This window comes from Manis javanica, chromosome 6 (genome assembly GCF_040802235.1).
Source record: "Manis javanica isolate MJ-LG chromosome 6, MJ_LKY, whole genome shotgun sequence".
NCBI lineage: Eukaryota > Metazoa > Chordata > Mammalia > Pholidota > Manidae > Manis > Manis javanica.
Genome location: NC_133161.1, coordinates 92,774,152 through 92,794,522, shown reverse-complemented (window position 1 = coordinate 92,794,522; position 20,371 = coordinate 92,774,152). Strand labels below are relative to the sequence as shown.

Below are 20,371 nucleotides of genomic sequence, written 5' to 3'. Positions count from 1 at the left end.
CAAATAGTGAATACCAAGGGGAAGTTCACTGGAGGCTACAACTCTAACAGTGCCATGCTCACTGGGACTCACGGTTCACTTCTGAGCTGTTTGCTGGACCACCTGCCTTCCTCAGCTGACATTCTCACAGAGAACTTGATATGAATAGTGTGACTAGCCAGAGCCTTCATCAGCTCTGGGTTAGTGTAGGGCAAGTTTATCCCTATTATTCTTCTGTGAAGGATACTGAGGATGGTGGAGCCCTGTGAAGGTTGCCGGAAGGTTTGCAACCGGTTGGGAGGCCTGGGTGTTGAGGCAAGACACGACATGACTTTCATGCAACATTTCTTGGGGAGAGGGTACAGAAGCTGGGGTCAGCGCAGGAGTCAGAGATAGCCAAAGCGCAGCCCCTGGCTTTAAGGAGGGGACCCTGCCCACCGTGGAGCTCCCCCAGCCCCGCCCCGAGTTTTGTCTTAAAGTTTAAACAATTATCAGCCAATGTCCTTTGTCACTGTCTACTGCAGCTCTAACCACTGTATTGGCTTAATTTCCCTGTCAGCTTTCCTCGTTGGGCTGTGGGCGAGGCCCAGTTACCCTTCCAAATGTACAGATAGCAAGGGGCGCATTGGCCCGCGGGGTGGTCCAGCTGGGACTCCTGCAGACCCATCCAGACCCCTCCACTTCTGAGCAGCTGCAAACGCCAGCTTCCATATCCCCTTGGCTGCCCTCTCCCCTCCTTGTTCTTTTTATTTCTGGCAAGAATTGGGGTCCCCTTCCCTCATCTCCTTCCCCCAAACACAAACTCCCCTTTAAGAGAACTTGGCGCTGCCCCCGGTCCGGGGACAGCCACCTGGCCTCGTTCTCCTTCTCGCGACCTCCTCCCCATCACTGTGGGCACTATCTGGGCATTTGGACTTCGGGGTCGTCCTCTCTTTCTCTGGCCGCCCCTCCCGGGGTCACCGCCAAGCCCCGCATCCCCCCCCCCGCCCCCCTCCCCCGGGCTCTGTCTCTTTAAGCCGGTGCCGCCACCTCGCCCCTCCTCCCCACGCCAGGCGCGGGGCTGCTCCCGCCGCCCTCCCCACTCATCCTCTGCGCTGCTGCTCGTCCTCCCCGCTCCTCCTCTGCGCTGCTGCTCTTCCACTCCCGCTCCTGCTCGCCGCCGCTCTGCTCCCCGCAGCTTCCCGGCCGCGCAGCCATGGCCGACATGAAGACGGGCATCTTCGCTAAGAACGTTCAGAAGCGACTCAACCGCGCGCAGGAGAAGGTCAGAAGCGGGAGGCGAACGGGCGGCGGCGAGGGCCGGGCCGGCTGGGGTTGAGGGGCGGAGGAGGCAGGGCTGGGGGCGCGGGGACGCCTGCCCTCCGCCGCGGCCACTGCAGCTAGGCGCAGGCGGGGAGCAGGGAGCGCAAGGACGCGCAGCCCTGCCCGCGGAGGAGCGGGGAGTGCACGCCACGCGGTGGTTATCCTGCGCGCCCGCCAGGGCGGGAGCCTGGATCTCAGAGGCAGGTGCGGCGGGTCGGCAGCGGCCGCCCGGGCGGAGCACATCCCTCCCGTCCTCGCTCCGGGCTCGCCCGCGGGCAGCTGGTAGCGACGCGGCCCGCAGGTCCGGGCGCTAGCTGGCTGCAGCTGCTCTCCCCCCGGGGGCTTTCCTGGGTACTTGCGCGCACTAGACACCACCGATTGGGACAGAAGCTCCCCGAAATCTCTGCTTGACTCAAGACGGCTGATGGCGAAAAACCAGCGTCTTTAATGCAGCGCTGCGGAGTGAATCTTGGAGTTCGAAAGAGAGGGCTAGATCCGCACTTTTTTTTCTTTTTTTCTGGAGGGTTGGGGTGGGGTGGTCTGTGTGTGTGAGCCCCTTTTGACGCCAGTGCCCTTCTCTGGAAGGTCAAAAAATTTATGACCTGATCCTAACAGTTCTTTGCGCATTCCTGCACAAAGGAGGACGTTTTATTGCATTAAAAAAATCTATATTGCATGGTTTGGGTTCTTTGGTGTTTTACAAGCCCCTTAGTAAATTGCCCACATTAATTAAATTTTCTCCCCTGTTAGATGGGCACAATTGCATCCCAAGTCTATACCAAGCACAGCCCTGAGCAGTCGGAGAGGTCTTGTACCAGACATTGGGCTTGGCTGGCTTCCCTAACGACTGCTTGCCAGCACGAGGTTTTCATTGGTGTCCTGAGCAAAGGACATTCATTTTGTAGCTTAAGCACTTGAAAGTGGACACTGACTAACGAGCCCTTTGGTTTGTTTCAGTTGAACGGTGTTCTCTTTCACGTGGCAGTATTTTCCATCCCTGGAATTCTGGCTGTTCAGCGTTTTCCTGTTTCACTGGAAGTCAAGTTTGCCGCGTTGCTCACTACCAGTGTTTTTCCCTCTTCATCCAGGCTCCGGCTGCCTCCCAGTTCCCACTGACCCCTAGGAGCTGAGTAGAAGGGGGCTCTGATCCCTTTTCTTGTCCGCGAGCCCGGAGGCTCAGTGGCTGCCTGCCGTCTCTCCTTCTACACATGCACACTCCCAGTGCAGTAAGAGGATTGTATTTCTTTTAATAACTACCCAAGCTCCTCCTGAACTAACCTGATCCTGCTACTGCCACTTCTTGGGCAGCTGAAGTAGCAAGGCTTCCTGCCCCTTTCTAGTGCCTGGTGACTTGTCCAGAAGGTAACCAGGATCTGCTGGGATCCCTGCCACATTTCGTGATTGTTCTTCCATACTTCATTTTACCCACCTGTAGATATTCCAACCCCCCTCGCCCCTTTCCAAGTAATTACTTGAATCTTTCGTCTGAGGCTGCTCATTGAATTTACTTTCCATCTGTGAAGGAATTTAGTGATATAGGCTGCCTTTCCACATATTAAATTATTTCTTAATCTAGGTCACCAGCTGTTAATATGCCAAAAATAAATGAAAGGAATATGTAATCTGACAGAGCATTCAAACCCTTATGAATTGTTGAAAACTCACTTTTTCATTTTTAAGGTCAAGTGTTACTGTGATTGTGGTTGTGGATGGTGGTCACTCTTCTACGGGAGTGGAGCAAGGCTTCTAAGGAAGCCTTAGAGTGGGGCCTCAAGCGTCTTGTTTGCTTCCCTGGGGAAAGCTGCTGGTAAAAAGTGCCTGTTGTACCTGGTGTAAGGGCTTTAGACACCAAGAGGCTGAGAGTATGGGTTCTGCCCCTGGGTAAATTCTGCCCCCTTTCTGAGCCTGTGTAGCACAAGGGAAAAGAGCATATGTGAATCCAGGTTAGTCCAAAAAGAAGCTTCTGGAGAATGGAAAGCACAGTATGTTGCCATTGCAGGCTTCATTAGATATCCCCCCAGTGATTCCTTCTTGGCATCTTTGGTCTCTTCCTCTTCTCCAATGCACAGATGCTCCACTGTAATGACAGTGTACACATACATTCTTGAGATCTTTTGCTCCTTATTTTTACAACCAGATTTTCTCCAGAGAGAATCCACTCCCTTGAATTTCTCATCATCTGTGCTCCACCTAACAGCTTGCATGTATTTTGGATCCAAATGCATGACTAAAACTGGTCTTTGAGGTGTTGTTATGTTTTTTATGAATTTAAAATACATTTTTTCATGAAGTCTATGACAGTTCATTGGAGAAAGAGTGAAATGTACATATAGGCAAAAACAAACAAAAAACCCCAACCAAACAAAAACCTGCACCAACAAATTATGACACTTATAATTCTACCACCCAGAGATTTCACTATCATTTGATGTGTATCCTGGCGGGTCTTTTTCTATATGTATGTGTGTATACATACATATACAGCAAGATCAGGCTCATACTATAAGTTTTGTAGCCTGTTTATTTTATGATCATTCTTCAATTTGTGTATATATTTTTCATCAACATTTCAAATGACTAAACTGTTTTAAAATGAATGGATTTAAATGAATCCTATATATTTTAGATGTTCAGTTTCCAATGTTTCTGTGTATAAACAAATCAGTGAGTATACTTGTAGGCAAAATGTACATACCCTTTAGTGTTTCCTTAGATGAATTCCTGGAAGAAGAATTATTGTGTCAAGGTATCCTTATTTTTATTATAGCTACATTGCCTTTCAGAAAGGTCGTATCGATTTATATTCTCACCAGCAGTCCATGAGACACTTGCCAGTTCTGAATAGTAACGTCTAAAACAATCTTTAGTTCTGTCATTGGAAACAATTAGTTCCTATTTATTTCATTTGTTTGATATTTAGAAATCAAACATTATATGCATTTGCTTAAATCTTATCAGTTGGCTTTGTATGGTTTCTCTTTTGGGTGTCAAACTAGTCAGGATCCTGCCACTTTTTAAGTATAGACACTCCGTTCAAATTGGTTTAAAGAATAAAGGGAATAAATTATTAAAAATATGGTTCTAGCACATATAAATTCAAATGAGATTTTAATATATAAATGCATATTTGTATTAAACTGTATACTTATAAATTTCTGCATATATGTGTGTGTGTGTTATGTGTATCAATTCACTTGAGTCTATGAAGTAGTTACTATCCTCATTTTATGGATGAGGAAGACGTTAAATGAAATGCCCAAGGTCACATAATTAGTAAGTAGTAAAGCCAAAGTTTGAACTCGGGTGTCCAGTGCTTTCCCATTACATGACAATGGCTCTTACAATGATGAAAAGGGTGGAGTACAAACTTCAGACCTGTGTGGAGCCAGGGTCTCCACCACAACCATCAGGCCCAGTTGCTCCTCCCTGATTGTCACCTCTGTCCGTTTTGTCACCCACATGCATGGGCAGATTCTTGCTTGGTGGCAAAAGGACTGCCTGCAGCTATAGCCAAGAATGTGTCTTTCTCTCAACACTTACAGAGAACTCCTCAGTATAAACTAGCTCTCATGGGCCCCAACTGGGCCATGGGCTTACCCCTGGAAGAAAAAATCTCTCTCTGGCCAAGAATTGAGCTTGAGTCACAAGCTTCTACCAAAGCTGGGATGGAGAACTTGCCCCTGGACCCCTTGGTCTGGGAGTGGAGGAGGGAGAATCAGCACAGGGGAGGAATGGATGCTGTACTGGCAAAATGACAAGTATCCAGTAAGGTATACTTCAAAGGCCCTCTCGGTCCCATGTTTATATACATAAGCACATATTTAATAACTTATAATTTAATATTTATTTATAAATTCCCTATCAAATTAATATATGTAGTTTAACATATCAAGTATTAGTAAAAGGCTTATGAATAATGGCAGGTCCCTGCTTTTTCCCCCTGTCCTCAGCCACTAGTCTTTTTCTCCAGAGGAATCTGTTATTAACCACAACTTCTCTTAAAAATATGCTTATATAACTACTTATTGATCTGTCCTTTCCTGTTTGGTGAAGATAGGGAAAGATTAAGCTGTCTTAATTCATCCCTCTACTTCTATACCACCCAATCATATATTATAACAAAAGCTGTTGATTGCTGAGGATTGTATTTTTAAAAATAGAAGTGAAGTATTGATTTGAATGAAATATATCAATCTTAAGTATTCAGTTTGGTGATTTTTTATGTATATGGATATCTGTATAGTTACCACCCAGGTCAAGTTGTAAAAAATTTCTGTGGTACCAGATACCCATCATCCTTCACGCCTCTCTGGTCTTTGCCTATTATGTTCTTACCTTTTTAGTTCTTCCACTGTTACTTCCCTGATGAACATCTTTTCATGTACTTGTTGGTAATTTGATATTTTCTTTTGTGAAGTGTCTCTTAAAATCTTTTGCCTGTGATTTTTATTTAGGTTGCTTCTTACTTTACTATTGATTGTAGAAGTTCTTTTATATTCAGAATGAGTCCTTTGTCAGATAGACATTTTGCAAATATTTTCTCCAAGAAAGTAACTTGCCTTTTTTACTTTCTTAATGTGCTCTTTGATGAGCTGAAGTTTAACATTTTTATGAAGTCTTATCTGATGATTAATTTTTTCATTTAGCTGTTTGTTTTCTCTGGAGTTAATAATTACCCCCCACCCCACCTTTTGCTGTTTTTTAATCAACTATTCAGAATTATTTGTTCTTGCTTAGAATATTATTATGAAAGGCTCAACATATCAGATAATGTAATTGTAGTGCTTTCTCCAATTGAAGGATCCCTCTGCTCCCCTTCTGGAGCCTCTGTCTTTTTGCTGTAATCTGGGCTGATTTTTCTTTTCTAGGCCTGCTGCACAGCTGTCATCCTGTGCTTTTTCTTGCCACTGCCACTGTTGGGGTCAACAAAGGGACCTGAAGGCTCATCTAGTCTACATTCCCAGGCTTTTAAATAGCCCCCTGTTGTCAGTGCAGTGTTTCACCCTCACTTTCTGCTGTACTTGGTTGCACCAGATTCCAAGCCTGAGTGTGTTTGTGTGTGTGACTCTGCAGTGAGAATTACCTGCTTTTTCATGTGTTGCCCTGTAAGACACTTTCTCCTTCCCTCTCCTCCCTCCCTTCATCCTTTCTTCCTTCCTCTATCCTGCTCAGTTGCTGCCACACTTCCACCCTCTTTTCTGCTTCTGTGAAATATATTGAACCCTCTCATCCACTAATGATGCCTCCCCTGGTTTTGTCCTGGTATGTTCATACCTTTTTTTGTTCCTTGACTGTGAATTTGGTTGGTTTTGGGGAGAAGATAGTAATGAACACATTCAGTCAAAAGCTTTTTTACTTAAATATTTAATTTCTCTGGGATTTATTTACTTTTGTCCATCTTCTTCTATTTGTGAAATCCATGGTACTTATTTGGTCGTAACTCTTTTGACCTCTATGCAATATATTTAAATTGGTGGAGAGCTTTAAACATTTTTTAACATTTAAATATTTTTTGAAACATGACTCTAGTGAGCCAGGAAACCTTTGGTATGTCACAGTACTAACCTATCTAGGCATTTTTTTTTCTTGGTTTTAATAAGACATTTACACTATTTAAATTCTAAGGATGTGTTCAGCTTGATATTCTGTGTGCCAGCTCATCTGCCCCAAGTGATTATTACATAATAGTCTTAGGTATGATTTTTGTCATGCCTTATATATTCCCAACTAAACTGGGAGTCCTTGAAGATAAGAACCGAATGTTTTGTGAATTGTATGTATTCACTGATGATTTGACTTCTATATTCTTGCTTGTTTATATCCCACCCCTGCAAACACTGTTGTCTTTAAGCATCCCCACCCATTATTCTCATTATTCTTCCTTTGACTTCAGTGAAATTATCCAAGGGGTGTGACTGCATATCACTGTCATTTGCTTGGCTGTTTTATCAAGGTGCTACATCCGCTAAGATTATCAGTTCTTCACCTGGCAGGAGCTCCGCCAGTATTAGATTGAAACTGTCATTTTGTAAGTCAGACAGTCAAATGTTGGTAGAGTCACGTGGTTCAGCCCAGTATGAATCGTGTGATGTGGCCAGAATAGCAGTAGTCTCCATGTGCCTCATCATGTGACATGTGTGGGTGTTTTTTTTTTTCAATTGTTGCCTTGCTGATGCCCACAGATTTGTTCTCAACGAGATGGTGTTTGTGTGTGCCTGTGTGTGTGTGCCTATTATATACAAAGAGAGTGGGAGAGGGAAGACCCTGCTCTGCTCAGGGGATTCTTCTTGTGGGACCCAGAGCCTTCCTTGTCTTCAAAAGTGTATCTTATATGACCGTGTTACATCTGAGGACACCTGGAGACCGAGTCACTGAGGCAATCCAGGCTTTCCCCTTTTACGATCCTCTGAAGACCTTCTGATTGTCTGCTTCTACATTGTACAACCTTATACCTTCTCTTCCTCCAAGATCATTTTCTCTGGCAGTGTTAGAAACCACCAAACATAAAAATAACACTTGTGAAGACATGCTTAACAGATAAGGTTTTCTTTTTTAAAAAAACACAAATACACATATGCCCATGCCTTCTTATTTCTCCAGGAATGAATACAACAGGGAGTCAGAAGTGAACTCAGATTATAACACCAGTAAAAGTTACCATTCTCCTTTACAACATATCATAATGTGTGTCTGTGTGATTCAGAAGTCATACTTTGTAAGTGAGCTTGTTTATGGACCAGCATTACGTAAAATACCTGAAATACTTGTATAAATAATGTGGTCCACTTCACTTGGGGTGTATAATTAGATCCCATTTCTTTGACTATTCAAAGTAAATGATTTCAATACCCCATCCAATGTCTCATGAGAATCTCTTACTCCTCCTTGAGGTCCTTGTGTCATCATGACTAAGAAACCCTTTGTGGAGTTTCCCCATTCTCAAGGAGTTAAGCTGGTTTTTACTATAGCCTTATGGAAAAGAGTCCCCAAAACTAACCCAGCATTTGGATGTCACTCTTGTACCCTGGTGAGCACTGCAGTGAGGAAGAAATGTAGGGCCTCACCTAGTTCTCACTGTGAAGGCAGGAGCAGGTCCCCTCAGTCTTGAGGGTCACAGTCAACTGTGGTCCCTCTGTACCACAGCATGCTGGAGCCCCGGTGCATGAGCTCCTTATTCATGGACTACCATTTCCAAATAACTTGCACATACACACATAGCCCCATGATGCCAGGGCTCCTCAGTTAGGACGGATTTAATGTCACTAACTAGAGTGTTCGTTCCCTTCTGTTCTGCTCCACTCTATTCCATTTTTAAGAAAATGCTTCTGGGGAAATACCAAATTGATTTCATGCCTGCAGTTTGAACCTACTGCCCTAGGGGACCCCCAGCATCCTTCTCTATAAGTTGACTTTCTTTGGGGACAGTTCGGTCCGAGGATGCATGTGTGTGTGTGTGTGATTACATTTCAGACAAAAAATATTGTGAAGCACCCAGGGAGGGAAAGAGTATTTAAAAAAATATGTTATCCTGACTTTTTGAAGTCTAAGAATTTCTACTTTGCTGTTCAAACACAATTTTTAATTTTTCTAGTCATTTAATATGGGGACATCTGAGTAGAACTCCTGAGGAAATTAGTGGGTGTGTGGGCTTCTGTGAAGATAACACATGTAAAGACTTCTTGTATTGCAGATATAATTTCCTATACATTGTCAATAATAGCTTAACATTTACAGAATGAAAATGCCATCCTCACAGAGTTCAAGGGATTTACCCATGAAAGAATATAATAAGACTGTATACACAGCATTATGCAGCATTAAAGTGACAGTTATCACAATTTCCTGAGAATATATCCATGGGCCAACTTTTCATATAGAAATGCTGAAACTTCATCTTTATTGATTTGTAATCTAAATTTAAGCATAGTACTAAAGTAGATATACCTCTTGAATATACAATAAGCAAATCTCTTAATAAGAATAAGGTCAGGTGAGGCCATGGATAGATCTTAGTTTTGAATATTTGCTACGCTATCATCATAGATCAATTTTTATTGCCCTGAAGCTACTTAGAACAGATGTGCAAAATCAGAAAACCACTATTTTGGCCATTTTCACCTTATTCTCATATGGTTATGGAGTTGGCAGTTCAGTTCATAAGTGGAAAGAAACTGAATATATGTATATCTATATATATCTTTTTCTATTTTCAAATGCCTAGAATGATTTAATAAAATACACATGCACCCCTACATAAGTGCACTTTTATTATGGCACCTACTACTTCTTGAGTAAAGGATGCTAAATTTACATACTCTAATAGTTATGTATTCTATTGTGAAGTCAAACTGATAGCAGTCTTTCATTCCTTTAAAGTCATTTATTAAGAATCTGATGTGTTAAAGTCCCTTGGTAGATACTCATAATATAGAGGTCAACAAGGCTGTCCTGGTTGAGCATAGAGACCAGCAGGGGTTGGTAGAGATAAACCTTTGAACATACTAATAACCACATAGTTAGCAATGACAAATCATAATTAGAAATACTGGAAGAAAAAAGAATCAGTTTTTGTTTAATGTAAATGGGGAACTTAACTGGGATGGAAGAAGTGGGTGCATCTACTTCCTTAGGTAGGTGCACCCACTTCTCCCATCCCAGTTAAGTTCCCCAGTTACCTTATCCAAAGGGTAAGTTGTACCCATCTAGGCAAGAAGAGTTGGATGTGGTTATGGCATCAGGAGACATTCCATGCATCAAACTCTTCCTTTATTTAATCAGACTAGACAAAAATAAGAGCTGTAGGATACAGCTATAGAATCAGCTGTTAGCACTGGCCTATTAAATGGTCTCTCCTGCCATTTGCATAATTAATGAGGCAAAAACAGACCCAGTCGGGATGCTCCCACTGTAGTAGCAATCCCTCTTGAATGATTGGATTTTTACCCTCATATGCTGAGGGGTCCTTGTGGGGCAGAGTTCTCCCCTGACACAGAGACAGGACACTGAATCAGAGCTGACTCAGTCTTGCAATGGGTTTCAGCCCTGGGCAAGTTCATTATGGATTCAGTGTGACCAAAGAAATGACAGTAGAACGTTCTTGGGGTGAAAGGGTTTATTACCCGGCTTGTTCTCCTGGTGGTAGGTCAAGCACTAGCATCTCTGCCTCTGCCAAGAGCACTGGGTCAAGCTTTTTATATATAATATTATATGTAATTATATATGTAATTATATATATGTAATTATATATTATATAATATTTATATATTATATATATAGATTTAATAATCTATATATATAATAGTGCTTATTGCCTATGGCTGTGGAAGCAGTAGCCTAGCAACAGGCCAGTTACATCATCAAGTGGTTTAGGTTCAGTGAGGATCCTGGCCATAGGAACCCCAACTTTCCCCACACTCACCCTGTGAATTATCAATCATACAAAGATCCTTTTGTGAAACAGCAGCAAGCTCCAGCCCAATCTGCTTTCATGGATTTGTAGGGTCTCATCATAAACCTTCAGAAATTCAAAATCAAAATGAAAGCCCTTATAAAATTCTTAAGTGCCACCCATCTAGAAATCTTGGCTTGTCTTTAAAAGGTTTGATTGCACTTGGCTTCCCAACATTTAACGAGGGAGAGGGAAAGGGACAGAGAACATGGAGAACACACGTGGTTAAGCCTGGCACCAGCCTGACTGTGCTGTGGGCATTGACTAGATTATTTTGCAGGCAGTGGTCTTGAATTTAGGAGTCACCTGTTTGAGGTGCTTTGCAGCTTGGAAAGAGTCTTAAATTTGGAAGCAAGTCTTTTGTAGCAGACAGTCTCTTCCTCTACCTAATAATGGTGGCTAGTGGTTGAGTAGCGTAGGTGGTCCCAGCTGTGAAAGGATGTCCCATTTTGTGGTGCAGCCTAGAACAGAGCAATACCTTTCACATGCCCTAGAATAACTTGGTACTTGAGAGACATCAGTACAAGAAGTCCTGCTTCCTTTGTCTGTATATTTCTATACCAAAATATCAGCTTCCTGCCTGTTCTCTGTTTAGTGGGTTCTTCCCTGAGTCTCTGAGAAAATGATGTCAAGACTTCTTCTCCTTCCTCCAGGAAATGCTTGTGATCATGGGGACTACTAGCATTCCAAAACATGAATAGGTCCTGGGGACCTATACTGGCCTATAGTTGCTCCTGTCCAGCATGGAGAATGAATCCAGAAATGAGGTACCTCCAGGGCAGTGTTTTCTCAGAGTGTAGTCAGGAATATTTGGTAGGGGTTAGGGTGGAGGGAAGTTAAAATGTAGATTCCTGGGCCTAGTTACAAACTTCACAGAACATATTAAGATGTGGGAATATGCATTTTTAATAACTTCCTCTCGTAGTTAAAGGCTTAATGAAGTTTGCAAAGCATAGTGCTTGAGAGAAGGGGACTTGGTTGAGATTCTGTGGTAGTTACGAGCTCCTAGGTCCATGTCAGGGTTATGATATGGAGAGTTAGGACTTCCCAGTGACTATACATTTATCTTGAAAGCAGAAAAGAGAGAAAGGTGAAAAGCAGTGCCCTTAAGGAAAGCTGAAAAAATACCCATATAGGGTAATTCTGGTTAATGCATCAATCACAAAAGGTGGAAATACTTGCCTCAAAAAGCTGCAGCACATTTTTGGCAGGTGACAGAAGGAGGTGGGGTGAGTTTGAGAAATTTATTTACAATTACCTTGGTTTTATTATGGAGTGAATAGTAATGAGATTGTTTAATGTGCCTGCTAGGGAGCATGGTCAAAACTCAGAGGATGATTTTGGTCTCCTGTGGAAGAAGCCCCATCTGCTAGGAGCTAGTGCATTACATTCCATGTCTAATTTCTTTTCAAGTATTTTGTTGAGGATTTATGTGTCTTTATTCTCAGCAGATGTTTTACAGTTTTCTTGTGATGTCGTTGGCTGGTTTTTGTATCTGAGTAATACTGGCCTCAAAGAACACATTGGGAAGTGGCCCCTCTCCTACTTTGTAGAACATTTCATTGCTGGTCCATCTTTTAAGTATTTTAGTAGGATTTTAGTAGAATTTAGCAGTGAAGCAATCTAGACTTGGATTGTTTTATTTGTGGGAAGTTTTTTGATTATGAATAGAATCTCTTTACTTGTTTTAGGTCTGTGCAGATTTTCTATTTCTCTTTTGAGTCAGTTTTGGTAGTTCGTGTCTTTCTGGGAAAATTCCATGTCACCTGGTTTGTTTATCTAACTTATTGGCAGCTAATTGTTCATGGTATTCTGTTACATAGCAGTATTCTTTTTCACATCTGTAAGGTGGGTTGTCATGTCAGCTGTTTCATCCCTGATTTTACTAATTGCTGTCTTCTCTCTTTACGTCCTGCTCAGTTTAGCTAAAGACTTACCAATTCTATTAATCCCTTCAGAGAACCAACTTTTTGGTTCTTGATTTTCTCTCTTATTTTTCTACTCTCTATTCCATTTATGTGCCCACCCTCATGTTTATTTTTAACTTCCCTTTGTTTGCTTTGGCTTTAGTTTAACACAGAAGGTTAGGTTATTGATTTGACATCTTTTTTTAATACAGATGCTCTAAATTCTTCTTAAACATTGCCTTAGCTGCATCCTGTAAATGTTGGTATGTTGTGTTTTCATTTTCATCTATCTCGAAGTATATTCCAATTTCCCTTCTGATTTTCTTTGATTCATTGATTGTTGTTTAGGAGTATGTTGTTCCTTATATGATATTATCTGAATTATTTCCTTAGGGGTTTCCCTGGATTACAATTTAACATTTTAACTTGTAACAATCTATTTCAGATTAATGTTACCTTAATTTCAATAGGGTACAAGACTGTGCCCACTCCATTTCCTCTGTTCTCTTTTGTGCTATGATTGTCCAACAAATTATATTTTTCTATATTTTATGTCCAGCAAGATTTGTAATCACGGCTTTATGAAGTTGCCTTTTAAATCAGACAGGGTAAAAAATGAGTTATAAACAAAAATACCTTTCTGCTGTATTTTACACTCACCTATGCAGTTTCAGGATGTTTTAAAATACATATTTCTTATGAAGTAGACTCTGTTTATTAAGTAATAACTAGCTCATTTTACCATGTTTAAGACTAAAGCAAGATCATAGTAGGAGCTACCTAGTAGTAGCATATTTATTAGGTATAACTCCAACTAAAAACAAAGTAATATAAAGAATTAGTTACTTTTGAGCTTTATTATAGTAAGTGTATATGTGCATTCCATTAGCCTGGATTATTGAGAAAAAGTTATTATCCTCTTAATAGTTATACAGTTAGGAGCTATTAAGTATTACTTCGGACTCAACTTAAAATGGATGCAGCAGTTATGCTTTGCTTTTCTGGATATCCATAGCTTTTGTCAGATTCTCAAAAAGATCTGTGACCTTAAAAAAGCTTGAACACCAATGGGTCTAAATATTAAGGGACTCTTTGCTGAAACATTTCTGCAAAATTCCTTGAAGAGTGGGAAGGAGAATGAAGCCATCGGTGGATGCTAGAACTACTGGCATCCAGGCATCCAGTTCAGTTTGTTCTAGTTTGCGGCACGGTCCTTGCCCCTTGAAGTCTCAGATTGTCTGGGTCCCTCACGATCAGTCCAGTTATTGTGACTGTTTCAGCTGAATGTGTGGTATATGCCCACCATGACTCCATGTTCCTCATCACACAGATTGAAAAGAATTATTTTAATCTGTTATTTAAGGGATAATAAAATTTCTTGAATTCATTTAGTCTTGAAGTCACTGTAGCCTACCTATTTCTAGTTGTCCATCCCATGGCAAGTAGAGATCTGTATGTAGAGGTGGCTCAGGTAAATGAAGAGGGGATCTCTCATAGGGCTGACCAGGGAGAAGTTGATATTCATATCCAGAGAGCATTAGATGAGACCCTGCAGAGTCTGGGTGTGGAACAACCTCTCTGGGGTAACATAGTAACACAGCTGACCCTCCTCTCCCCACTAAAGACCCTGCCTCCTCAAGCTGAGATAGAAAGATGTGTGTGTGTGTGTGCATACATGTGCCCTTTTTTGAAACTTTTATAGTGAGGTCTGGCATGCATGTATTAAGTTGAAAAAATCTTAGGTGTACAACTTGATGAAGTTTTACATATATATGTGAAATACAACCTGTGTTACTGCCACTCAGGTGAAGTGAAGAGCATTTCTACAACCCAGTAGGCCCTCTCCTGCCTCTTCCAAGTCCATACTTCCTCTCCTTGGCTGACTTCCTCCCACCGGGTGCCGTTATTCTGAGTCTATTCCCATAGGTGCGTTTCATCTGCTCCGTAGATGTGCATGAATGGAATCCTGCAGTGTGTGCTCTTTTGAGTCTTACGTCTTCCCTCATCATAATATATGTGAGGGTCATCCATGTTGCTGTGTGTAGAAGTTTACTCGCTCTCACTCGTGAATAGTATTCACCTGGATGACACCCACAGCTTATTTACCCGTCCTCCAGTTGGGAGGCATTTGGTTTGTTTGTAGCCTTTGGCTATTATGAATACAGCTGCTGTGCATGTTCTTATGCACGTCTTGGGGTGGACAAAACCACTAATTTCTCTTAGGTCAACACCCCGGAGGAGAATCACTGATTCATGAGGGTGAGCACAGTTTAGCTTTAGGAGGTAGTGCCAAACAATTTTCCAGAGTGCTAGAGCAAACTGACACTCCCATCAGCAATCGTGTCTTCAGATGACAGACTTGATGTGGCAACTAGGTTATGTTTGTTCACCTCTTTCCTGTATAGAACTCATATTATTTAATGAATGAATGATTTTATATTTATATATTTTACACATAATCACAGGGACATTTCTCTCTCAAGAACTTGTCAACATACTGTGTTTAGACTAGGTGTTGGTGGCATGGTCACCACTGTCCCTTAATGTGGAGAGAGTGAAGGTTCTTGCGGCCGGGATGCTCACCTGGCCCTGGTCAGCTTGCTCACCACACACGTGTAGGCAATATGTCTTATTGACTCTATATAAAGAGCTCTGCCCAGTGCTCTGGGCAACACAGTGGAACAGCTGCAAGGTTACAGGAGAGCAGAGTTGAGACTGGAGTGGTGGCAGCACTGAGGACAGAGACTGAGACACTTGCAGGGGCAGAGAGGCCCAGAGGCAAAGACAGGCTTGCTGAATGCAGACTCGCTCTGAGTGGACGGGATTTTAGTGACTGACCTGCCACCGTGGGAATACAGTTGGGTATAAACCCTTTCACCCCAAGAACATTCTACTGTCATTTCTTTGGTCACATTGAATCCATAGTGAACTTGCCCAGGGCTGAAACCCATTGGCAAGACAGGCAGATTTTTCCAAAAGCTGTCAATGAACTTGTGCATCTTTTCTACCTGCTTCTTAGAAACTTGCATATGCTAAGAATGCTGCTTTCCTTTAATGTAAACTCACTGTAAAAACTCCATTTTCATCTTTCCAGATGCTTTTCCAGAGCTTTTCAGTTCAGTACGTCTTATGTGATCCAACACAGAATCTCCGTAGCACTGCACAGTGGCTTCTGTTCCTTCTCTTGGTGTGGGGCAGTGATTGCATGTGGCCCCTTGTATTGTTCTTCCCTTTTTATTTGGTAACAGAAGCCTAATTTTTGCTGCATCTATGGCTATCCAGCCAAAGAGAACATTTCCCAACCTCACTGGTAGCTAGCTGTGGCCATGTGAGTAAACTCTGACCATGGGGAGATGAGCAGAAGGTACATGTGTCTAACTTCTAGGTTTTGATTTTAAGGCTGGGGGTTTGTATTCCACTGCTGTCTCATGGTCCTCACTGGCTGGAACCTGGCTCTATGACATCCTGGGCCAGTTACACTAGGACAGGTGCATGGCAGGGTAAGAGAATCCTGCCTCTATGGAAGCTTCTGTGTTATTCTGGCTTTTATTCCTGCAGCTAAACCTCTGTCCTAAGGTTTAGTTTGAGCCATGTGAAGTTGCCATTTTTTGTGAATCAAAAATCGTCAAATATCACCAATATCATACAGTTCAACTTAAGAGTACACATTCCTTTAGTCATTTTTTTTCCATTGAGTTTTGCACCTACTCTTTGAGGGTGAATGCTATCTAAATGGAGATTGTTTTCTGGAAGGTGCAAAGATGACTCAGACACAAAGGAGAAATACTGTCAGTTCGGAACATGGGATAATGAGCAAGTGCTTGATTACTTAGAAGTTAGCCAGGTTCTTTCTGTTGAAAAGATTGATCTCTTTAGTTAAGTCCTCACTGGAAGCATCATCAAGCATTTTTATTCTGATTGGTTGAAAGGCAGCCACCACAGCAGCTGAATATAGCCCTGGAAGGCTTTAAGGTTTGACCCCTGGGAGGTAGTTTCTCTTGACTTATGATGTGAATGGTACACCTGTACTAGGTCAGAGGCCCCTGCGGGTCCTAACGAAGCTGACAGGGGACTGTTTGGAGCTGACTGTGACACTTTATAAAGGGTGTCTTTGGTAAAAGAGAAGCTGTATTGATAGAACTCCAGGGAAGTTTTGCTAGGATTTGGAAGCAGGTCAGGATTGTGGGTTGAGATTTTGGAGTTAATCAGGTATGGGTGCGAATCCCAATCTTCTCACTTTCTAGCTGTGTGGTCTCAGGATAAGTCTCTCTGAGCCTGTGTTTACATTTCAGTAAAACACAGGTCCTGCTGCTGATTTTTTCCAGACTGCAGTTCGAATCTGAGCTAAGATTTTAAATATTGGCACAGTCTGTAGTATTTCCATAGAATAGGAAGGATAGTTCTTTTCATGGCATTTTCATATCTTTCTCAAGGTGGTAAATCAGTGCTATATTTATATTTTTAATCTTCCTTTAGACTAAATGGCAAAAACAGGATCTAAGTATATACTCCACACATCTATTTGGGACAAATGAGGACATGCCTTGTTTAAACTGTGAAAAGCTGGTACATAACACATATTTCCTTTAGTCACACGCAAGTGTGCTAAAGAGGTGCCCCGGAACTCCAGGTGGAGACAGACCACTTGACATCCTCTGTCGCCCTCGGGTACCACACAGGCAGCGTATGTGGCCCTCATCTGCAGCCATGGTGAAACAGACCCATGGAATCCTTTGAAAATCTTGATTCCTATTCATGCAGAACCAGCTTTGGGTAAGACCAAGGCAGAAAGACATTTTCTGTCAGATCTCTCTACATATCAATTCTCGTTAGGCCCTTTGAGAAAACTGTTCAGGTTTATAGGTAAGACCTTGATCCTGTGGGCCAGATTGAAAAGCAATCAATCATGCCCTCTATTCAAGCTCTGAAACCCCCTTCAGAACTCTGGTGCAAGTTTCATGGTGATAATGATGAAAAACAAATTTGTCTTACAAGAGTCCCTGTTGAGTTCAGGATTTTAGAGCCAGAAGGAAGGGGGGAGATCAGAGGTGTGTCCTCAGACCTGTGCTTTTTAGCCTACTGTTTTAATGCATAGATGAACCGTGTTTGGGGTTGATTACATTACAGTAGCTAGGTTCCCTCCTTACCTGTGACTTGGCTATCTCATCAGTATAATCGGGGTTTTAATAATGGACTCCTGTTACTGACATTTATAAAATAAAGAATTAAAACCCTCTGTCCCAGTCTAGTGCATAGGAAACATATTTGATACATCTGTAGACACAGTGAGCTAATCTAAGCAGGCAAATGTTGGTCGAAGATAACCTGTGGCCAGTGGGTAGAACTTAGCTGCTGGTTTCATTTCTTCTGGGCTGCTGAAAATAGTAGGTGCAGAGTTATTGCTCCAGGCAGGGTACAGAAGTTGAAAGAGTATTTCCTAAAGTGGCTATGCCTTCTGCAGTGGAGATAGGAGGTTTAGAAATCAGAGCTGCACACCAGGATTAGTCAGATAATCACAATTTTGTAGAACAAATATGACCTTAGGCCCCAGGTTAGGAGAACTTTACCTTCCTAATTTTAAAAAATGTTATTGTGATAAGAGCACAATATGGGATCTATCCTCTTAATAAGTTTTAAGTCTACAATATAGCATTGTTAACTATAGGTAGTGTTGTAGCAGATCTCTGGAATGTACTAAACTTGCTTAACTGAAACTTCATGCCCTTTGATTAGCAACTCCTTTTTTATCCTTCCTCCCAGCCCTGGCAATGACCATTCACCCTTTGATTCTATGAACTTGATGATTTTACATACCTCACTGAAGAATCATGAAATATTTGTTTTTCTTGGCTTACCTCAGCATAATGTCCTCATAGTTCATCCATGTTATCACATATTACAGTTTCCTTCTTGTTTAAGGTTGATATGCCATTGTGTATATGTACCATGTTTTCTTTATCCTTTCGTCTTTCGATGGACGCTTAGGTTGTTTCCACATCTTAACCATTATGAACAGTGCTGCAGTGAACATAGGAGTGTAGATACCTCTTTGAGGTCCTAATTTCAGTTCTTCTGGTTAAGTACCCAGAAGTGGGACTGGCGGGTCATTGAACCTGATGTTTGACCTAACACCCAGGTATCGCCTGCCTCAATTCTCCTCTTTGTCCTTTCTGCTACTCTGTCGTTCTGCTCCTTGACTCTTTTCTGTAGGAGCTTATAAGATGAAATTAAATTATATATATATTTTACTATATTACTGAATGTTTTATGTCCGCTTTTTTAAAGTTTAAAGTCAGTAAAGATGGGCAGACCCAGATTTAAAGCATGGCTCTTTCAATTACTTGCTGTTTGGCTATGGAGTTGTTTAGCCTCTGTTAATTTCACTTCCCTCATGTGTGAACTTTGTAAAACATTGAACTTAGAGGATATTGAAAAGATTAGTAGATAATGCAAGTAAAATGTCTAGCACAGTGCCTGGGATAGAGTAAGGTCTCCATACATGGTAGGTACTATTTTTTAAATCATGTACGTTGAACATTTTACATTTTTCTTAAAATAAATCTCAACTAAGTTGGCATTTTACTTGCATGTGCCCTTCTGTGGATTTTTTCTTTTCTGTAAGCCACTGGATTCCCTTTATATTATGCCATTTCACTGGTTTTTGAACAGAATAAATTTTTAGAAAATGGTTATGAAATGGATGAATTAACGATTATCTCTTGAATGTTTTCAATGTGATGAAGTTTCTTTTTTCTTTTTTAAGAAATAGTTGCTTTACAGTTATGAATGCAATGCAAATGCTCATTGCTGAAAAACACCTGCAATCATAGACTAGAGATAATTACTCTTTAAATGTATATAATACTCTATACTGTGGTGCCCCCAATTTTGTTAAAACGGAGAGAGAAGTTTTGAAAATTGAGATTATATGGACTACAGCTTTAAACCCAGTGGTTTTTTGCTTAGTACCATGTGCTTGCTTCAGTGCACTTGGGAGTGTGGTTTTTATGGCTGTACCAAGGATGGACCACTGTTTGCACCAGACTCCTCATTGATTGCCCACATGGAGGGCTTCAGGTGTTAGTGTGCCTGATGTTTCTTAAAAAATGTCTGGAAGTGTTCTGAGCCAGTGGCTTCTGCACCCAAGTTTAGGCAGAAAGATTTCTGGGTCTCATGAAGCATCAGGAGGATGTCTAGCAGATGTTTCTCCAGTTGGCTTTAAGGAGCTCTATTGGCACTGAGTCAAGCGTAAATAAAAGAACATCTCCATTAAAGAAGAGAATGCTTGTTCATGCAGAGATGGCCATGCCTTTGCCGTCTTGCACTGCCACAGATTCCTGTTTATGTTGACTTTGATATGGTTAACTGGCGCTGGAAGTAATCCCTAGTCAAGAGTCAAGCCTGAAAGCAGAGACTGATTTCAGCATCTTGTTATTCCCTTAGCCTGGTGACTTGGTGATTAACCTCATCTCACCAGTCATTCACCTTTCTAGTGAATGGGATTGGTGCCAAGAGTCTGTTGGTGTTTTACCAGAACTTTGTTTTCACTTAAGATAATGCTCTTTGATTTATGATGATTTTCATTGACTATGGGCAGCACACTTGGTACAAAAACGGAAAGATGACAGCTCATTTAAGCTGCCCATTATGTTGCTCAGAAAACACCATCTTCTTCTTTCCTATTCTTCCATAGGAACATTCCTAGTGTAGACTTGCCAAGGGAAAACAGACAGGT

At 41.8% G+C, this 20,371-nt stretch overlaps 1 protein-coding gene across 2 annotated transcripts in view; it reads left to right on the top strand.

Moving 5' to 3' along the window:
- Nucleotides 1–1,045: 1,045 nt before the first annotated feature.
- The window catches only part of AMPH (amphiphysin), a 223,190-nt gene continuing 203,864 nt past the window's right edge, over nucleotides 1,046–20,371 (top strand). The window contains exon 1 of one of the 2 annotated variants that reach the window (XM_037010906.2): nucleotides 1,046–1,243. In XM_037010906.2, coding sequence (XP_036866801.1) covers nucleotides 1,175–1,243 — 69 coding nt within the window. In that variant the 5' untranslated portion in view covers nucleotides 1,046–1,174. The remainder of the gene's footprint in view (nucleotides 1,244–20,371) is intronic. The other variant, XM_037010905.2, reaches the window with a different exon arrangement.